This window comes from Mesoplodon mirus (genome assembly GCF_964341445.2).
Source record: "Mesoplodon mirus genome assembly, chromosome: 16".
In the NCBI taxonomy this organism is placed as follows: domain Eukaryota; kingdom Metazoa; phylum Chordata; class Mammalia; order Artiodactyla; family Ziphiidae; genus Mesoplodon; species Mesoplodon mirus.
Window position 1 is genome coordinate 69,447,548 of NC_138992.1, and position 19,619 is coordinate 69,467,166.

Sequence of the window (19,619 nt, forward strand, 5' to 3'; positions counted from 1 at the left end):
CCACATTTCTCTTAGAATCGACTGTGGAAGGCTTTCACAGAATGTTTTTCATTTTGCATGCCTCACATTAAATATGGTTAAAAGATTAAAAACCAATTTTGGGGTACAATTTACAAGTATTCATATAAGAAGGAAATGACTAAAACAAACACCCACCCACGCACCTACAACTCATCTAGCGAACGATGCTAATAACACATAGGCTGTGCCTGGAGAACTCTGTGACTCGTGGGAAAGCGGGGAGGTGCAGTCCATCCTCTGGAAGAAAGTGAGACGTGTCAGTGCAGAGAGGTGCTGTCATTGGCGCTTCGCTTCCTAAGTCAAGTTCAGCAGCCGCACTTTCAGAGTCAGCGTCATTACTTATTTCGACCTGAAACAGAAAGGATGAAGGGCTTTAAAAGACTTCAAACTTGAAAACTAAATTTCCTTTTTATTCATCCGGGCTTTTCAAAAGGCAAAATGTGCCTTGGGCTCTCTGTGCCCGTGGCTGTAGCAATAAGCAAGCAAAACACCTGGGCTCCCTGCTTTTCAGATCAGGGCGGGGCAAGCAGGTGTAAACGTCAGAGGGGAGGACTTGTGGTTTCCTGGGAAAGACGTGCCAGCCACATAGCAAATGGGGAGTGAGGTAAAGGTATGGCCTTTGGTGGCCTTGGGGTAAAGATGACAAGGTAGTAGTATGTCTGCAAACTGCTAGCTGCAGCCTTAGCCTAACCTTCCTGTAGCCTTCTGTTGGTTGACTGCTGAAGAACCATCCAGATCTAGCTTTCATACCACCTATGGCCCGTACATACATCCCACCCTGTGACGGTTAATTTTATGTGTCAATTTGGCTAGGCCATAGTACCCAGATATTTGGTCAAACACCAGTCTAAAAGTCACTGTGAAGGTATCTTTCTTTTTTTTTTCTTTAGAAGAGATTAACATTTCTATCAATAGACTGAGTAAAGTAGACTCCCTCCATAATGTGGGTGGGTCATGTTCAATCAGTTGGAAGGCGTTAAGAGAAAAGACTGAGGTCGCCAGAGGAAGAAGGAATTCTGCCTCCAGACTGCCCTTGGACTCCAGATGCAATGTCAACTCTTCCTGGGTCTCTAGTCTGCCTGCCTACCCTGCAAATTTGGACTTGCCTACCCCATGATCACATGAGTGGATTTCTTAAAATCTCTCTCTCTCAACACACACACCCTATTGGTTCTGTTTCTCTGGAATACACACTCTCATCTCCAATCATTCTTGCCTCCACACATTTGACAGAGACTCTGTGCATCTTCCTGACTCCATACCAGGCGGTAAGCCTTTGGAAGGTGAGGGCTTTGGCTCTAGCACCTTCGTACAGTATCAACCTCAACACAGTGTCTGCTATATGGTTGGCACCTAATAAATATTTGTTGGATACTCTTGTTTCTCTCTTGTGAAAAGTCTTAGCTGATCCAAACCTATTCATCTCTGAGGTTCAGTTGAAATCTCCTCTCTTCCACGAAGATTCCACTTCTACCTCAGCCGTGTTGTTTTCTCATCCTGCTAATGGCAACTCTTATGCTATCAGCTGGACCCCATGTGTAGCGGATGGCTTTCAGCTTCACAACTAGTTGTGTACTGATTGTTTCACTCAGGTATGTAAGTTTTTTCCTGCCAACTAAATTATAAGCAGGGTGCCAGTGGAGACGGTGTTTCATACTTATTTTATATCCCCATCCAGCAATTCTCTTCCATTAACTCAGTTCAATGACTCTATGGCTCGGAATGGACTTTTTCATCATAATTTGAAACAGCTGAAAAAAATGTTCAACTTCCCAGTTTTACTTTTTGGAAGCCACTCTTCTCCCTGTAAATTCTGTCCCCTCCTCACCCCTCAGGGGTGGGAGCCCTGCAGTTCTCTCCTTATCACTTATTACACTTTCTCTGCTCTCCTATTTCTCTACATTCTGAAAGACGTAGCCCAAATGTCTAGCCCTTTGACCCCACTGAGTTGAACAAGGATTTAAATGGAAAGATAAAGGGATGAGATTATAAAGGTGGGATTTTTATAGTTTTATATAACCTTTTAGTCTGAAGGAAGATTCAAGTTGTGGAAGTTTATTCATCCGTCCAACAGGTGACTCTTCTAGAATGGGATAAGGCAGCAGGGGAAGGCGTTTTCTTTCTTTGTTAGTGATAATATTGGTGGGCGTCGGGGGAACGTCTAGGTACCCACTACATTTATCTTTCGTGTCACCTCTACTTATAGCTACTATTTTCTGCTTTGGGGCTTTAGCAACATGGATTGGAAAAGCTGTGAGGTAGGCTGAGCCTGTCCCTATGATGCCAGGTAGGAATGCTGGAGTGTTACTTCAGGCATTGGGAAATACGTCTGCAAGGAGTTTTCTAAGAAGACAATGAAGCAACTGTGAGAGGAGGCACTGAAAGGAAAGCTTATTGACCACTCTGCCTTAGGTTTTATTAACAGATGGATTTTTTAAAAGTCAAACATACACACACAGAAGTAAAGAGAATGGTATTATGAATCCCTATGTTCTCACTGTCCAGCTTCAACTAAAATAAAAATTATTTAAGTAAGTTTCATGTAATCACCACAACTTTATTATTTATTTTTTGGCTAGAGTATTAAAAGCAAATCCTAGACATCATGTCTTGTGTGTCACTCATCGACACATCTCAGTGATGATTCCCTAACTCGGTGATTCTTCCTAGCCAGGGACATTTACCAGTTGTTTGCCACAATTTGGCCGTGTGTGTGTGTGTGTGTGTGCACGCGTGTGTGTGCACACCCGCTACTGGTGTCTAGTGGGCAGAGGCCAAGGATGTTGCTAAATATTCCAAAATGCACAGGACAGCCCATACTACAAAGAATTATCTGGGTCCAGAGTTAACAGTGCTGGGGTCCAGAAACTCTGCTCAAGTGATAAAAATTTTTTCTTCTTTGGTAAAATCTATTTATTAGCATATCTATCAAAATAGGCAATAATTCCTTAATATCATTTACTATCCAGTCCATATTTGCATTTCCCCAATTGTCTAAAAGCATCTCATTACAGTTGGTTTGTTGGAACCAGAATCCAAACAAGGTAAACACACTGTATTTGACTAGTATGTTTCTTAAATCCCTTTTAAGTGGTAAGTGCCCCGCCCCCGCTGCTTTTTTCATTTGCCCTGTACTATTTCCCACATTCTAGAGTGGCTGATTGCTTCCTTGTGGTGAGATTTAACTTACTGTGTTATTCTTGTATTTTCTACACTTTCAGTCCAAGATCAGTCAGCCCAAGATAGTTCATAGATGGTGCTGTCTTGTTGCATCACCTCTGGAGACATAGAATGTCTAGTTATCACTCTTTTAATGATGGATCAATTAGTCTGGGTAGAAGAGTTTGAGTTTTGGGATCCTTAAGATCATTTTTTTTGGCAGATTTTGTAGATATGTTGGCAGTTACCTGAGGGTGCCTACCCTCGAGGCAGAATGAAATCAAATGATAAGATAGTGTTGTTATTTCAAAGTGTGTCTCCTGATAGGCCCATCATTGTCTCTTTTTCTATTGCTTTTTAGTCTCTCTGTCACTTCCAGTGTGTGTGTGTGTGTGTGTGTGTGTGTGCTTGACTCTGTGCTTTGTACATTCTTTATTATGTCTTGTTTCTTCCCAGAACCTGTCATAACATGAGGATTATATATATTTTTGATGTAACTATAAAATGAAAAATATATATTAAATATAAAACTTGGTTTATCTTCATTACCTTTAAGTTTAAAATCAGTGTATACTTTCTCTTGGGAACAGGTGTGAATGAAGTTACTTTTACTTATGCTGATGAGTCTTTTTCGGGGGGAGATGCTCCATATTTCCACACCACTACCGAAATCTATTTTCTTCTCATTGACATCAATGACAAGTACTGAGAAAGATCCTGAGATTCTGGGAAAGACAGGAATTGACAGCTTCCCTGGGTGGGGCACCGTTCAGATACGAGCTTTCTCATTTTGGGAAAGGCTCTATGTGCTTCACAAGGCAGCATGAGGACCGAGCTCCTCAAGGCTCTGGGGGCAGTGCGTGAGGTCATGTGTCAAACGAGAGGGTCTTTGTGTCCCCAGTGAGGATGACTGACCCTCAGTCGTGGAGGCCCTCTTGCGTGTGGCCGGCTACACGGTTGGTGGCCTCGTTCCATCCTAGCAAGGACAGTAGTGCATGAACTGGCCAGTGTAGGGATGAGTCAGAACTGCGGGAACCATATAAACACAGCCTTCTCACTGCTACTTGGTCAAATAGCTGCACATTAGGTGTGTTCTTACATTGTCCCTAAAATAGTATAATCATTTCCTAGGATGAATCAAAAAATCATGAATGCCAGTGACAAAGGGAAGGCTCCCCAAAGCCAGGGAGAGTGGTGAGCCCTAAGTGCCGCCCCCTTTGAGCTAAGTAAGGCAGGCAGGCAGGGAAGCTGCCTCTCCTTTGGGGCCACTAAGAGGACACTGAGTGCTATGCAGTTGCAATGCTCTGCATGCTTGAGGCGTCCCGGAGAGTTAATGCCTCTGTAAGTGCCCATCTTTCCAGGGACCGATGGTTGCCCTCAGGCAACAGAACTGCACACTCAGTAATGGGAAAAGTGAGCTGCCATCCTATGAGCAGGTCACAGACACCTGGCTTTGCGTGCCACAGGGACAGACACATAGATAGATGAATAGGAAGGTGTGAAAGCCAATCAAGGACAAATGAAAGCAGGATATAGCCAGAGAGCTATCATTTTATTAGTCTTCAGGCGGCTGGTCAAGAAATGGAGGAGGGGCTTCCCTGGTGGCGCAGTGGTTCAGAGTCTGCCTGCTGATGCAGGGGACGCGGGTTCGTGCCCCGGTCCGGGAAGATCCCACATGCCGCGGAGCGGCTGGGTCAGTAAGCCATGGCCGCTGAGCCTGCGCGTCCAGAGCCTGTGCTCCACAACGGGAGAGACCACAACAGTGAGAGGCCTGCATACCTCAAAAAAAAAAAAGAAATGGAGGAGGGATGGGGTAAATGATGGTTCCCCATTGGTGTTTATTGGTTGTTAAATCAGGGTTTGAAAGCACATCATTCTCACCTCCCCATCTCCCACACACACCCACACACATCCCTCTGATTTGTCCTCCTGGCTGGTTTTTAATGTAGATTTTGTACACGCAGGATGGCCTGGCACCAACTTGTAAGGATACTGATACAAAACACCCGTTCTCAGGAAAGAGCGGAGATGGATGTGACCATGTCTGGTTCCGTCCAGCAGCCCGATCGTCAGAGGCGGATGCCCTCTGAGTCTGTGCTGTGAGGGGTGGAGGTACAGTGGAGCTGACGGCAGTGTCAGCCTGAAATGGGGGGCAGCTGCGTCTGTGTTCCGGTACTTGGTTGCAATAGCACACACTCCATCAGCGGTGACCACAGAGCATGTAACAATTTTTGTGAAGAAGCATTAGCCTCCTGCAAAGGCAATCAGACAAGTCAAGATACCAGAGAAAAGTCAGGTTCTCATTTGGAAACCTTAGAAAAAGATTGGCTAAAAGTAACAGGAGAAGCTTTTTTCATCACGTCTTTCTTAACTGCAGTCGCAGGGTGTCTTCCTCATGGAAATTTCTAACATCATCAGATCTCTCTACTTCTCTTGTGAATCTCAGTTCTGAGATTCCACTGCCGTCTTTCTTTGATAAACTGCCTTGGTCTAATTATTATGTGAAGAGTTACTGCTACATGCAGCTTAATTGTCCCACCACCCAGTGGCTAACGATTATGATGATTTTGACAAAACTTAAAGTAATTCAGTTGCTCGCTCTGACATCATTCCCTGAATATCTGTATCTCTTTCAGAGCTGCATGGATTTATGCCAAGCTATGCTTCTTCCTGAGAGGTAAACCTGCTTCTGTTAGTCCTCTCCCTTTGGGGCAGCTGCTACTTCCACCATGAGCTGCTGCGGAGGTGTCCTCTTCACAGCCACTGATGACCAGGTGAGCAACCCTTGCCCTGACCCTTTCCCCATTGTGAAAGGGGGTGTAGGAGCAGCAACGGAGGAGACCCTGGCAGAGAAGCAGGATGTACTTATGTTGAGAGTTACAGCTCCCTCATTCGCCGTCATGGCAAGACAATGGTCCCCAGAACAGGCTCCCCTTGACCCGTGTGTCACGTATCCCCAAGCCAGACCCAGACGACCATCACTGGAAGCATCTCCATAGCCTTAGGCCTAAAGGATTCCATTGTTTAGATGGTGCAGCAATGGCTGTGGAGGGTCTCAGAGCATCCCCACCGGGAGCCAAGGTTCCTTCTTGGCTTAAACATCTGCTTCCTTGTAGGTTTGCTGACTTTGTGAGAACTGTGGTGAAGGCCAGATTAGATATGCACAACTTTCAACTTGATCCTCTGCAGAGTGGCCCAAAAAATGAGCCTCCATGCAGGGGACATTCATCTTCTTCTTCTTCTTTTGATAAACTCTTCATCCTTTTTCCAACATCAGCTCAGGCATCCTCTCCCAGTGGTGCCTTCTCTCCCCAAGTGAGAAGTAAAGGTTCCCTCTTCTGCAAAAAAATTGCCTTGGGGACGTTGTTTTGTATCTACTTATTTCTATGTAGGTCTCCTCTACTAGATCATTCGTGGCTGGAGGTCAAGCTCAAGTATTACTCATCTTTGTGTCTCCAGCCCAGGGCCTGGAACACATGTTGTGAGTGATCAACAAACAGTTGTAAATGGAAGCAAACCAATTTATGTAACCAGTGGGTCTTGATAGCTTGGTGCCATTACTTTTTTTTTTTAATTTAAATATAGTTGATTTACAATGTTGTGTTAGTTTTAGGCATATGGCAAAGTGATTCAGATATACACACATGCGTGCACACACACATATGTATATATCCCTTTTCAGAATCTTTTCCATTATACATTATTACAAGATATTGAATACGGTTCCCTGTGTTATACAGTAGGTCCTTATTGCTTATCTGTTTTATATATAGTCGTGTGTATCTGTTAATCACAAACTCCTAATTTACCCCTCACCCCCTTTCCCCTTTGGTAACCATAAGTTTATTTTCTGTGTCTGAGTCTGTTTCTGTTTTGTAAATAAGTTCATTTGTTGATGCTGGTACTTTAAAGAGAGACAAAACGTGAAAGACCAAATCCATGTGTGAACTGCCTCACATCACATCACCCCAGTGCACATATTCATACCCAGTTGGACTGTGGCCCTGGAAAAGTGCACTTTATGGTTGCGAGCAATGACACAATCAAACACAAGAATGAGGGCTCCCTGTACAAGTCTGCAGTGACTGTAACCACCCATGTGGAGTTGAAAGTTACCCATCTATGTCCATGTTCCCAGGCATATGATAAAGATTTTCCCAATCCCCTTCATAAAGTGGCTTCTTCGTAAACCTGGCTTTGTACTCCATGGAAATTAGAGCCTTAACGAAGGTAAAAAGCCAGGGTTCATGCCCCCTCTAACGATTTATTTCAGAAGATTGGCTTTTCCTCCAGTCTTGCTGGTACAATGGATGTGGCATCCCTGAGCTGGTTACAATGGAATCCAATACAAAGGCTTTATTAAAAGAAATCAAGCAGGCTGGTTGATGCCAACTGGATAAACTCTGCCATATTTGCATTCCTGAGGGGAGCACCCACTGACCTCTTAAATTGTTTCATGCACAATGATTTTAATTTGGGTTTAGTTTGATCTTGCAGATTCCTGCTCCCTCCATGGTTGAAAGGCATTCCATATTCATCTGACATAATGATATGCATCATCTATCAAAGCAGAAACTTGTTCTCTTGCTTTCTGCAGCCTGTAGTTGATGCCACATTCAGCTGAAAAGGTGTGGGAGGTCAGCAGTGAACAGGGTAGTTGAGAAAGCCCTTTGGTGCAACTAGAGATGATCATGCTAAGTGAAGTAAGTCAGAAAGAGAAAGATAAATACCATCTGATATCACTTATATGTGGAATCTAAAATACGACACAAATGAACCTATCTATGAAACAGAAACAGACTCATAGACTATTGGGCATATACCCTGAGAAAACCATAATTCAAAAAGAGTCATGGACCAAAATGTTCATAGCAGCCCTATTTACAATAGCCCAGAGATGGAAACAACCTAATTGTCCATCATCGGATGAATGGATAAAGAAGATGTGGCACATATATACAATGGAATATTACTCAGCCATAAAAAGAAACAAAATTGAGCTATTTGTAATGAGGTGGATGGACCTAGAGTCTGTCATACAGAGTGAAGTAAGTCAGAAAGAGAAAGACAAATACTGTATGCTGACACATATATATGGAATTTAAGAGAAAAAATGTCATGAAGAACATAGGCATAAGACAGGAATAAAGACACAGACCTACTAGAGAATGGACTTGAGGATATAGGGAGGGGGAAGGGTAAGCTGTGACAAAGTGAAAGAGCGGCATGGACATATGTACACTACCAAACGTAAGGTAGATAGCTAGTGGGAAGCAGCCGCATAGCACAGGGAGATCAGCTCGGTGCTTTGTGACCGCCTGGAGGGGTGGGATAGAGAGGGCGGGAGGGAGACGCAAAAGGGAGGGGATATGAGAACATATGTATATGTATAACTGATTAAATTTGTTATAAAGCAAAAAAATAAAATAAAATAAAATAAAATAAATAAATATAGTCAATTTGAGTTTTGTAAAAAAATAAAAATAAAAATAAAAAAATAAAATAAAATACGACACAAATGAACCTATCTATGAAACAGAAACAGACTCATAGACATAGAGAACACACTTGTGGTTGCCAAGGGGGAGGGGGGTGGGGGAGGGATGGACTGGGAGTTGGGGGTTGGTAGATGCAAACTATTACATTTAGAATGGATAAACAAGGTCCTACTGTATAGCACAGGGAACTATATTCAATATCCTGTGATAAACCATAATGGAAAAGAATATTAAAAAAGAATGCATATATGGGTATAACTGAGTCCCTTTGCTGTACAGCAGAGATTGATACAACATTGTAAATTAACTATACTTCAAAAAAAAAAAAAAAAAAAGAAAGCCCTTTGAGGAGGGAGTGGAGTTGATCAAAGCCTTTTAGGTAAACTTACCAGGACGTTTCATGTGTTCTGGATTCACAGATTGAAGGGACTTTAGGAAACAGAGACAGAAGTCACTTGCCTCTGGGCCATGCCACAGGGCACCGTTTTCAGGCACATGGATACACGAGTGTCATTCAAGAAAGGAGATTACCATCAGTAATCAATTGCCATTTTTAAATAACCTCCCCTAATAGTAAGATCTTTCTGACATCTGACCAACATCTTTCATATTGCAATTTCTCTGCTGAGTTATATTTTTCACAGTGGAGATGAAAGACATCATTCATCATCCTCTTTTCACATAACAAATATATAGAAGACTCTCTAAGTCACCGCTAGGCATTGTTTCAGTTCTTTTCTCACTTCCAGTTGCTCTGATCATCTTTGTTATTGTCACAATCCCTGCCAAGTTCCCCACATCCACAGATACCCACTTCTGGAGTCGATCATTTATGAGCACTCAGTAGCATGAGTAATGAGGTGACGGCTGCTTGGTCCTGGAACGTTATATAGGGTGAATGTTTTTCCAGATTAGGTTGGCTTTAAGAAACCAATGTTTAAACATCTCTCATGTGACAGGCACAGTGCTGATTTGTGTAGCCTGTGAACTATGTTTCCTTCAGCTCATTCTGCTGGAATCAAGTTAATTCCACATGGGGAGGTGGAGGAGCCAGTGCAGGTTTCTCAGGGCTTCCATCCCCAAAGAAGCTGGGGAAGGGGGTGCAGATTTGGGCAGGAACCACTGTGGCAAAGAGGCAGCTGATGAAGACTTTCATGCGTGTTTCTTACACCAGTGACTGTTGTCCAAATTTCCTCTGTCTCCATGAAATTACAGACCACTGGGCCAAAAGAATCGGAAGGTCATCTGAGCAGGTCCACAATGTCATGTTGAGGGAAAGATCCCAGCTCCATCACTGACTACTTGAGAGACTTTGGGAAGGTTGTCTATCATCTATGAGCCTCAGGTTCCTTATGTATAGAATGGACTACTAATTAGTACATTACAGTAGTTTCATGAGGATGAAGTGAGATAATACACACAAAGTGCACATGATATTTATTATTTATACAGTTGTCTATTTGCTACTTAGAGTTTTCTAGGAATGGAGTCATGGTATCTATTTTCTTGTTTTCTAGTATTTTATCAATCAAGTGACCATGATTCCTTCCTTATACTCAACTGAAATCTGTCCAGTTTGAGGTGTTTTTGTTGTAGTTGTTGACTTCCTTCTGGTTAGTCAAATATTTGAGTACTAGGCACAGTCATGAGCAACTTTACAGGTGCTCTACATACCTTATCCCATTGAATCCATCCTCCCTCCTCCACCTATGAAACTATAGCCCAGGTGACAGAACCAAGTCTCAGAGACTTCAAGGGGGGCCCCTGGGACCACACAGATAGAGTCTGGATCCCAACCTAGTCTTTCTTCCCTTTTCCCTCTGCTCTGTTGCCCCCAAGACACATATTAAGTTTCTCTTTTGTAGACTAAGTCATCTTTTTTTCCCTTCAATTTGGCAATCAACTACTGATAAGAAAAATAAAATAAAACTATCACTCTAGAAACATAAACCATGGTACCGACATCAAATCCTTTTTGGAATGAACAATAATAATGATAATGTTGGGTTACATGTGAAAGGTGTGTTTCAAATATGAGTGGAAAATTAAACCAATGATTAGTAGTGGTAGGTCCAAATTATTTCAGGTTTGGTTAGTTTTGGCCAAGTTAGAAGGATTAATATTTTCCATCTCATCACACCTTTACTTACAGATGAACAGGCTTTAACTCAACATGATCCTGGTAGTAGGAGTGTGCATCAAGTCCACCTATGAAATCAACTGAAAATACAACATAGCCCAATATGAATAAATGTGCAAACTCATATAATACTAGGTGATTTAAAAAGAACACATAAAAATAATATTAACAAAAATATCTGCCTATCACAAAAATGGAAGAATGTGTATTTAAGATAAAGACTGTTCAAAATATTATCAGTGGTCAAAAAATGGGGAAATTTTAAGAAACACACATAGAACTTGGGATCTTAGTGACTGAAAAATCACAGTTGTTACTGGCTTTAGTGAAAAATGAAGTAACATTAAATAACATTAGATTTTAAATAATGTGTTTGTCCTTAGGCATACAGATATGCCCTTTCCCCCTATATATCAAAAGATATAACTTTTCTTCTTGTTGCCAGAATCCATTTTTTTCCTTAAGAATATTTATTGCATCATTAGAAAGACCTTTGAGAAGTCACAAAATCTATGTCCTTGCCTTCTGTCCTCAAGCCGTTCCTGACAAATAAGTACCTGCATTTTGTTGGGTCCCCTAATTTTCTTTCCTTTTTTGGCCATGCCATGCGGGCTCTTAGTTTTCCAACCAGGGATCGAACCCATGCCACCAGCATTAGGAGCGCAGAGTCAACCACTGGGCCGCTGGGGAAGTCCCTAAGCACCTGCATTTTGCAGAGGAGGTTTCGACCTCTCTCTGGCAGTGTGGTACTTGCCTCACAGTCTGTATAGACTCACTATTTTTGGTAATATTCTTTCTAATTTCTTTCTGTTTTGATCAAAGCCTCAATCTTTCTTTTCCAAACCTAATGTCTACAGCTAATCTTAGTTCATTTCTCCTGCTGTTTTTTTTTTTTTTGTCATAGTCCATTAAAAATATTAATTAGGTCATACCAAGCTCTGGTTATACTACAGCACTCTAACATTAACAGGTATGTGGGCATATAGGAACACTGAACTCTGTGTCTGTATGTTTAGGTACACAGTATGTGAATATTATATTATATCCTCCAATCAAGACAGGCATACTAGTGAACTGTGATTTAGAGAGAGATGAATTAGCCTAGAAGTTCTAGTTGAGTCTTGACCTACTCTGACTTGCTCTATCCTTCCATCTCCACTGAAGGAGGTGAGGTGAAGCTTCACCAGATCACTGTGTACACATGAGCTTTGGAGTCCTCTGGGGCTCACAACAACCAGGTGACAAGGAACCATTTCCAGGTAATACCCCTGGAGACCAGAGGAGCCTGAGGCCCATCCTTTCCCTACCAAGTCACATAGGTTACCTGGATACAACCTCAAGGAGAGAAGCAGTGAGAGGGGAGTCAATGTGAGACACTAAAAAGATTTTCCCAGAGAGAATGAGCAGTGCCTAAAGGGGCCATTTAGTCAGACTGGATTAAGTTTTTATTAGATTAGATATTTAATCAAATATCAACTCCCTTACCTTGTTGACCAACGGGTGGGAATTTAGAAGAAAGATCACTTGATCAATTAAGATCATTGGCTAAAAGTTGAATGATCCTATAATTTATAGGGCACTTTTGGAAGTTAAAGGGGTGTTAAAATAAACAAAAGTATAAATATATACATTTGTGAATAAAATTATTCAATTGAAAAATTATATTGAAAATAAAATTATTTATAAAAATAAAGATTTAAAATGAATACCTGTATTCATTAAAGCAAAATAAAAAGAAAGCTTCTTTACAATTATCGTGTGAACGTTAAAATGGAACATTAACAGAATGATTATTTTTGATATATATTCATGTACTGCCATGAATCTGCTCCTTAGCCCATTTCTGTCTCTAATATACCAAACCACTGATATTTTGGGGAAAAATATATACATAATATATAGTTTTTTCAATATGGTTTTATTATTTTCATAAATTTATTTACAATCTTATTCAAAATTTCTTTTTATGATTAGTAAATTTGAAATTGTTGATATCTTAATTGACTGTAAATCACAGTATATATTTTTTACTCTATTTGCTTTATAGTTTGCTGTTTCTCTTCCATATACATCTAGATCGACATGTATTCACACATACACACACAAATAATATATATACATAACATTTTTCTGAATGATTCAAGAGTAAGTTATTTGCATAAAGCCCTTCACCTCCAAATATTTCAGTGAGCATTTCCTCTAAATAATAATATTCTCTTACATTTACACAGTAGTGTTTTCAACTTCAGGAAATTTAATACTGATACAATATTTTTATCTAAGCAAACAACAATATGCCAATTTTTTAGTTGACCTAATAATTTCCTATGTAGCATTAACTATTTTAACTGTGGAAATATCTTCCGTATAGGTGCTGCTAAATGCCAAGCAAGTTTGCTAAAGAGAGGACAAGTGCAATATAGTTTAGCCCAAATACCTCCCCAGCACTGTTATTTTACATCCACTCAGCACATCTTTCCTTGCCAAAAATGTTACAGGACACAATACTTAAATTGTATCTATTTATGATTCTTTGTAGAGCTTCTCACAAATCAACTTCTTTTCATTTTGGTGCAGAATATAAATTTGTTGAATAAAACACAGGAGCTCTGCCAAAAGAGTCTTTTCTCAGGTTAAGAAATTTCAGAAGGAAATTATAAAATTGAAAACTAAATTTTGTATAACCTTTAAACACTAATTTGTCCAGTTTGCTTGCTTTTGTGAGCATAAATTTCAGTGTTTTCCTTTTTTATAAGCTTTCATTTATTGCCATTTACTAAAAGCTTCAAAAGATGATTTGGGGGTGCTTCGTTTGATTTAATAACTTGATTTAATAATTTGATTTAAATTCTTTAACTGATCTTGAATGCAGGGCAGCTAAAATGTAGAAGAGTCATTTATGAAGTGCTCACAGTCATTGTAGGGAACTTAGATTAATTTACAAAGCAGTTTTTAAAGGCTGAAATAACTCTACCTCTGACTGATGAAGAGCAGCAAAGAGAGAAAATGTATTCTGTCATCCTGAAGTGGTTTCTGTTTGTTTGTTTGTTCATTTTCAACATCAACCTCATTACAAAAATATTCTCAGAGAAATGCAAACCAAAACTACAGTGAGATACTACTTTATACCCACTAAAATAGCTATAATAAAAAAAATCAGATAATAACAAATGTTGGTAAGGATGTGGAGAAATTGGACACCATGCACTGCTGGTGGAAAGGTAAAATGCTGCAACCACTTTGGAAGACAGTTAGGCAGTTCTTAAAAGGGTAAATCTAGTTACCATATGACCCAGTAGTTCCACTCCTAGCTATATACCCGAGAGAAATGGAAACATACGTCCACAGAAAAATTTGTACACAAATGTTTATAACAGCATTATTCATAATATCCAAAAGGTGGAAAAAGTATTGTAGTTTATTTACCCTAATGTGTGTGTGTGTGTGTGTATATATGTAAATTTTGGGAACTAGACAAGACTACCGAAAGAGTAACTATTAAGGAGGAATCATTGAAAAGTAGGTAATTAAGAAAGTGAAAACATCAAGAATCCTTTATGGATGGAACACAGCAATGTGGCCTCTTGACAAGAGAAGCCTGATGTTTCCATATTAGAAAAATAGTTTTTTATGCACACACCAGAGTAGGAAGATAGTTGAAGTAAAGAGGTAAATGGAAATGCAAATGGAGGGCAAGTTTATAGACTCTGAAAGTGTTTTTAAAATGATGCTTTAAAAAATGAAGTTTTTTTTGTTTTTTTTTTAAGATGACTTAACAAAATACTTGAAAACAACTCAGTAGGAAAGACCTTCAGCTTTTACGTTTGCAGAAAGGTAGTTATATCACATTGTTAAGAAAGTGAAGCAACTGTGCATTCTAAAAGTCACTGTAATGAGAAAGATGTGAGAAGATGCTGAATTTAAGGAGCTTCTCCAGTAGAAATAAGGAGATGGATTTCAATGAAACCTGGGAAGTAGCAGAAGAGGCATGGATGGGTTTTCAGAAGTATTAGAAAAGGAGGTTTAGAAAGGAAGCACCCATGGATTCTGCAGTCATTACAGTGAGAACACCACATAAGGGTCTTTGCCAGAAGGGTGCCTTGGAAGAGGCGGGGAAGACAGAAGGAGGGGGCGGGCACAGCTTGGTGGGTGACCTGCAGGATAATTGAGTTGAATTCAATATACTCCGGTTATTAAAGTCTTAAAATGTAGAACAAAAAACTTAGCACAATTAACACCTGGTATCAACGGTGCAGAAAAGCCAGTTATGCAGAGCATCGCCCCCTTCACCTGTTCTCGGAAACTGAGGTGTTACAATAAAAGATCCCTCAGGGAGAGACTGCAGCCAGGAAACCCCATTGTTTGCAGTCCTTTCAAACGTATTTCCTGTGCCAACTTCCACTTGGAAGAAATGATGTTACTTGGAATGGAATATCTTTGTGGTTACTCACTCTCACCACTGCAAAAACCTGTCAAGGGTTCTCTCCGACCTGGAGGAATTGCAAAGGTACTCTCGATTTACAGCAGCATCTTACTGTCCAAATACAGACTTGTTACCACTTGTAAGAGATGCACAACCCACTGCAAGTTTTCTGTTTGACTACAGGAGACTTTCGGTCATCAGTCAAGTTTCCAACAGATAACTCAGTGCTACTGACGCAGTGCCTCACTCAGACATTGCAAACCTGATTGACACCGAAAGCAACACAGGCCATTTCCAGTGAGGAACTCAACCTATCATTTATGTCCCAGGTTTAACTATTGTATATTCACCAAAGAATGAACCAGAGGGCAGGCCTCTTGTTTCTGATCCAGCTTTGTTGCATGCAGCCTTGTCTCTGAATTGGGAAACGCAGAGATACTGTACCACTGCATTTAGCTCAGAGAAATGAAAAGATTTGGGAAGATGAGGACCAATAACATATTTATTCTTAACCTACTTCCTGCTCTATCACTGTTCCTGCAAGGTGGTAATGAGACTATCCTAATAAGCATTTATTGTGTAGGTTGCCAACAATAATGTCTTAAGGAAGCGCTGCTCAGGACTTTTAAAGAACTCCAATATGGGGACCGTTATGTTGTGATTTACTTGTCCTGTGATATGTGTTCATAAGAGAAAAGCTGGGGTAGAGGCTCGACATCAACTGAGTTCACGAAGAGGGGCCCTTAAAGGACCTCAGGGAGGATTTTGCAGCACCCCACAGACAATGAGGGCTTTTAGGAGAGACCCGTTATTTCCGAGGTAGCTGGCAACTGAACTCTGCCTGCGTTACTAGGGAATGAGCTAGTCCACAGCATCACTGACTTGCTGCTATCTCCTGTCTGAAGAATCTGAGCTTTCAGAGGGCATGACCCGTGTGCCAAACTGCAGGCCACGGTCGGGCTGCTCACATCACACCAAGGGGTGCCCTGATGGGTCTGCTGGGCCCGGGGAACGTGAAACGCTGCTGATGCCCAGAGGAGCTGCTTGAGGCTGTGCTGCCACCTGCCCCAAATAACTTTAGGAGCCGTAAGAGCCATTAAAGAGGCAGACGACACCCCAAGGGCAACGCTTATGGATGCTCATTATTGTTTCAAATCTCCTCCACCTTGCAGAAAGCACAGGAAACTGCAGAAGGGAAGGACGTGGGACCAATGAGATGCTCAGGGAGATGTCAGCCCCAGCCGGAAGAGCAGAGTCCACAGTCCCAGAGGCTGCCTTGTCTGGATCAGAGTTTTCCAACATGTTTACCTCTTCCTGCCTGGTAACAGCCATGCAAAATGGACTCTTCTCACTTCATCTAGTCCCCCTCAGGCATAAGTACTGATGTAGCTCATAAAAACGGATATAGCTCAATGACCTGATGGCAGTTTGGTCTGGAAAACACTGAGAGCCATCACTGGGAGAGTCTGGAGGGTCTGGAAGCAACCCTCGGTCTGTCTGGGAGTCCAAGCTCCTCCTCATCCTGGGAGGATGTAAGGACTCCCCAAATGGTGTGTGGGTAAGTGTAATTTAAGGTGGCCAATTCCAAGAGCCTTATTCCAAAATTTATGTGTCCTGAGAAGGTACCTGTGGCTATTCTGGTCCTGGGTTCTCTCATCCTCTTCCACAATTGTCTTCTTTCCACTTTACTGAAAGGCATCCATCTCAACCATCTGAATAGGCACTTATCTTTTTGAAGTACTCATGTAAAAGCCCCTAGTGCGCTAAACAAAATGACAGTTTTAATTTCTTGTGATGGATGATAAAGTAATGGCTACTAATGACAAGGTAGGTGGTTTCCAATTTTTGCTTCCAAAATAATTGAAGGAGAACATAACCGATTTATCAGTTGTAGTACTTTAAAAATAATTTTTGATAATGGGTCAGTATGTATTGTACTTTTGGACCTATATTTCAGCTACTTTATCTATAATTTCATTCCTTCCCATTTGTCCTATCTCTTTTCCTCCTTTATTTTTTCTCTTTTGTATTTATTGCTCTTTACCATGCTGTATTATACATTTTACTTAAAAAAAATCTTATTTGATGTCTGACCCCTTCACTACAATTTAAGTTTTATGAGACAAGAATTTTTGTCTGATTTTGGCTGATTTTGTTCAGTTCTATATCCCCAGCGCCTAGAACAGTGCCTGGTACAAGATAAGTCCTCAAAACTATTTGGGGAAAGAAGGAATTAAAACAATTGAGTGACATTGCTGTAATCAATTTCCTCCCATTCTCATTTTTTTTTTCTGTGAAAGTACCTGTGGTAACCTATTGCATTCCAGCAAAACTAATTGAAAGAAAACAACTCTGTCCATTTTATTAAGAGGTACCCTTCCAATGAATATTTCGTTTTACGTTTAAGACTTGTTCATCAATATCTGTAAAATACATTTATGTTTGCTCAGTCACGTTGGTAGACAATAATTGCAATTATTGCAATTGCATCTAAAGAAGAACCTTAACACTTAAAATCTGGTCACAGGAAAATATTAAATTTTTATTCATGGGAATAAATCTAAAAAATTTGCAAGTTCTCTGCCCTGAATACAAGAAAATATCTTGACGGAAATTAAAGATGTCTTAAACAAATGGAAGAATATAAAACATTCATGGATTGTGAGACTCAATATTGTAAAGACACCAGTTAATTTGTGGATCAGTTAATCTATGGATTCAAAGAAATCTCAGTAACAAAATTTCAGCAGTTTAATCAAAATGCTGATTCTAAAATGTATGTAAAAAGGCAAAGACTGAAGATTAGTTAATAATCTTGAAGGACAAACCATGAAATTTCCTAATTAAGATTTAAGATTGATAACTGGACTACACAAACTAAGAAGTTTTGTACACTCAAAGGCACCACTGAGAATGAAATTTCAATCTATAAATGATTTTTCATTGCAGTAATGTAAGGGTAGACTAAAAAAAACCTTTTAGAAACAAATATATAACATTAGGACAGAAGTTTATGGGTGAAGAGGAACGGAAGTACAAGGTCAACAGAAAATGGAACAATTTAAAATTTCAACTATTAATTAATGCTTGTTTAGGTGCCTTTAAAATGAATAATTAAGGATATTAAATTGCTATGACATCGAGATTATGTGGGATACGTTCAAGAGTAATGCCTCCGTTTTATTATTAAATATTGTAGTGATTTTGTGATGGGTCAACGTATCTAAGCTGGAATTGCATTGTTTCCTGACTTCCCCTCTCTCTATGGGTCTGAGTCAGGGTTGGCTACACGAGACATTAGTGTGAGACGTGGAAGACTGATGTGAACAACAGTTATCATGCTCAGGAAGGTGATCTAGGGCCCAGGCCCCTCTGGACTTGTCCACGGAGTGAGGACAGCCAAGATCAAGACATGTTTGACAACTGAGACCGTGATAGGACCCTTGCACAGCTCAGTGGATGCTGGCAGGAAAGATGGGAAAAGACAGGGCTGCCGAGCCCTGCCCCTGACAGCCGTATCAGCACATCCACCTTCACCTCAGAATCAGTCCTGGGAGGAGGACAGCCTTCCCTGTGCTGACACCTGATGTGGCTGAGAAATCAGTGAAGTGGCTGAGGTTTCCTGGAAGTGACCATCATGAGAAGAAATGCTAAATCTCGTTTTGGGAAAATAAGGGAAGGTACATTTTTGCTTCTTAAAGATCATACCCACAACATTTGCCAGATCATATTCTGTTACATTTTATTGAACCAGACTTTAATCATGACAGATTATTGATTAGAATTTCATCGTATAGCCATACAGAACAGCTATTAAAGGCCAACAGTTTTTTGGGGGGAGGGGCATTGTTTTCACAGTTGTGTAGTATTTGAATCGCATCCTAAAATTCTGTTATTCTCATGACAATCTTCACATATTGAGTACTTGCTAACAAGACATTTGACTTGGAGCAAGATCGCTGGGTGTGTTACATATGCCTCTCCACATCCAATTAAATTTTACTGTGCTAGCCCGTTATTTTTCTTACATCATGCAAGTAATTTATATTCTTACTCAATATTTAAATATGAATGCTTTAGTTTTAACCTAGTGAGTGCACAATTTATCTTTCTTTACCTATTTATGAAGAATTTCATTGCTATCCTTGTCGGCACAGCTGGGTGCTTGAAAGCATACGGATTTTGGTCCCTGAAATATCTGGATCAAATATTAGTTCCACTTCTTGCAGGCTGTGAGCTGGGAAAACTCTCAGTGTACTCGTCTGTACAATGAATACAATGACTGCCTGCCAGGGTGTGGACGCCCTAGGTGAGATAAAAGACTTGGAGTGCGTGCAGCAGACTACAGGCTGCTATTGATTTATTCACACATTTATCT

At 40.5% G+C, this 19,619-nt stretch overlaps 1 protein-coding gene across 1 annotated transcript in view; it reads right to left on the minus strand.

Moving 5' to 3' along the window:
- Window positions 1–10,824: 10,824 nt before the first annotated feature.
- NKAIN3 (sodium/potassium transporting ATPase interacting 3) overlaps window positions 10,825–19,619 on the minus strand; it is a gene marked incomplete at both ends in the record, with an annotated part of 522,360 nt that continues 513,565 nt past the window's right edge. Inside the window, one exon of the mRNA XM_082601112.1 lies at window positions 10,825–10,898. Coding sequence (XP_082457238.1) covers window positions 10,825–10,898 — 74 coding nt within the window. The remainder of the gene's footprint in view (window positions 10,899–19,619) is intronic.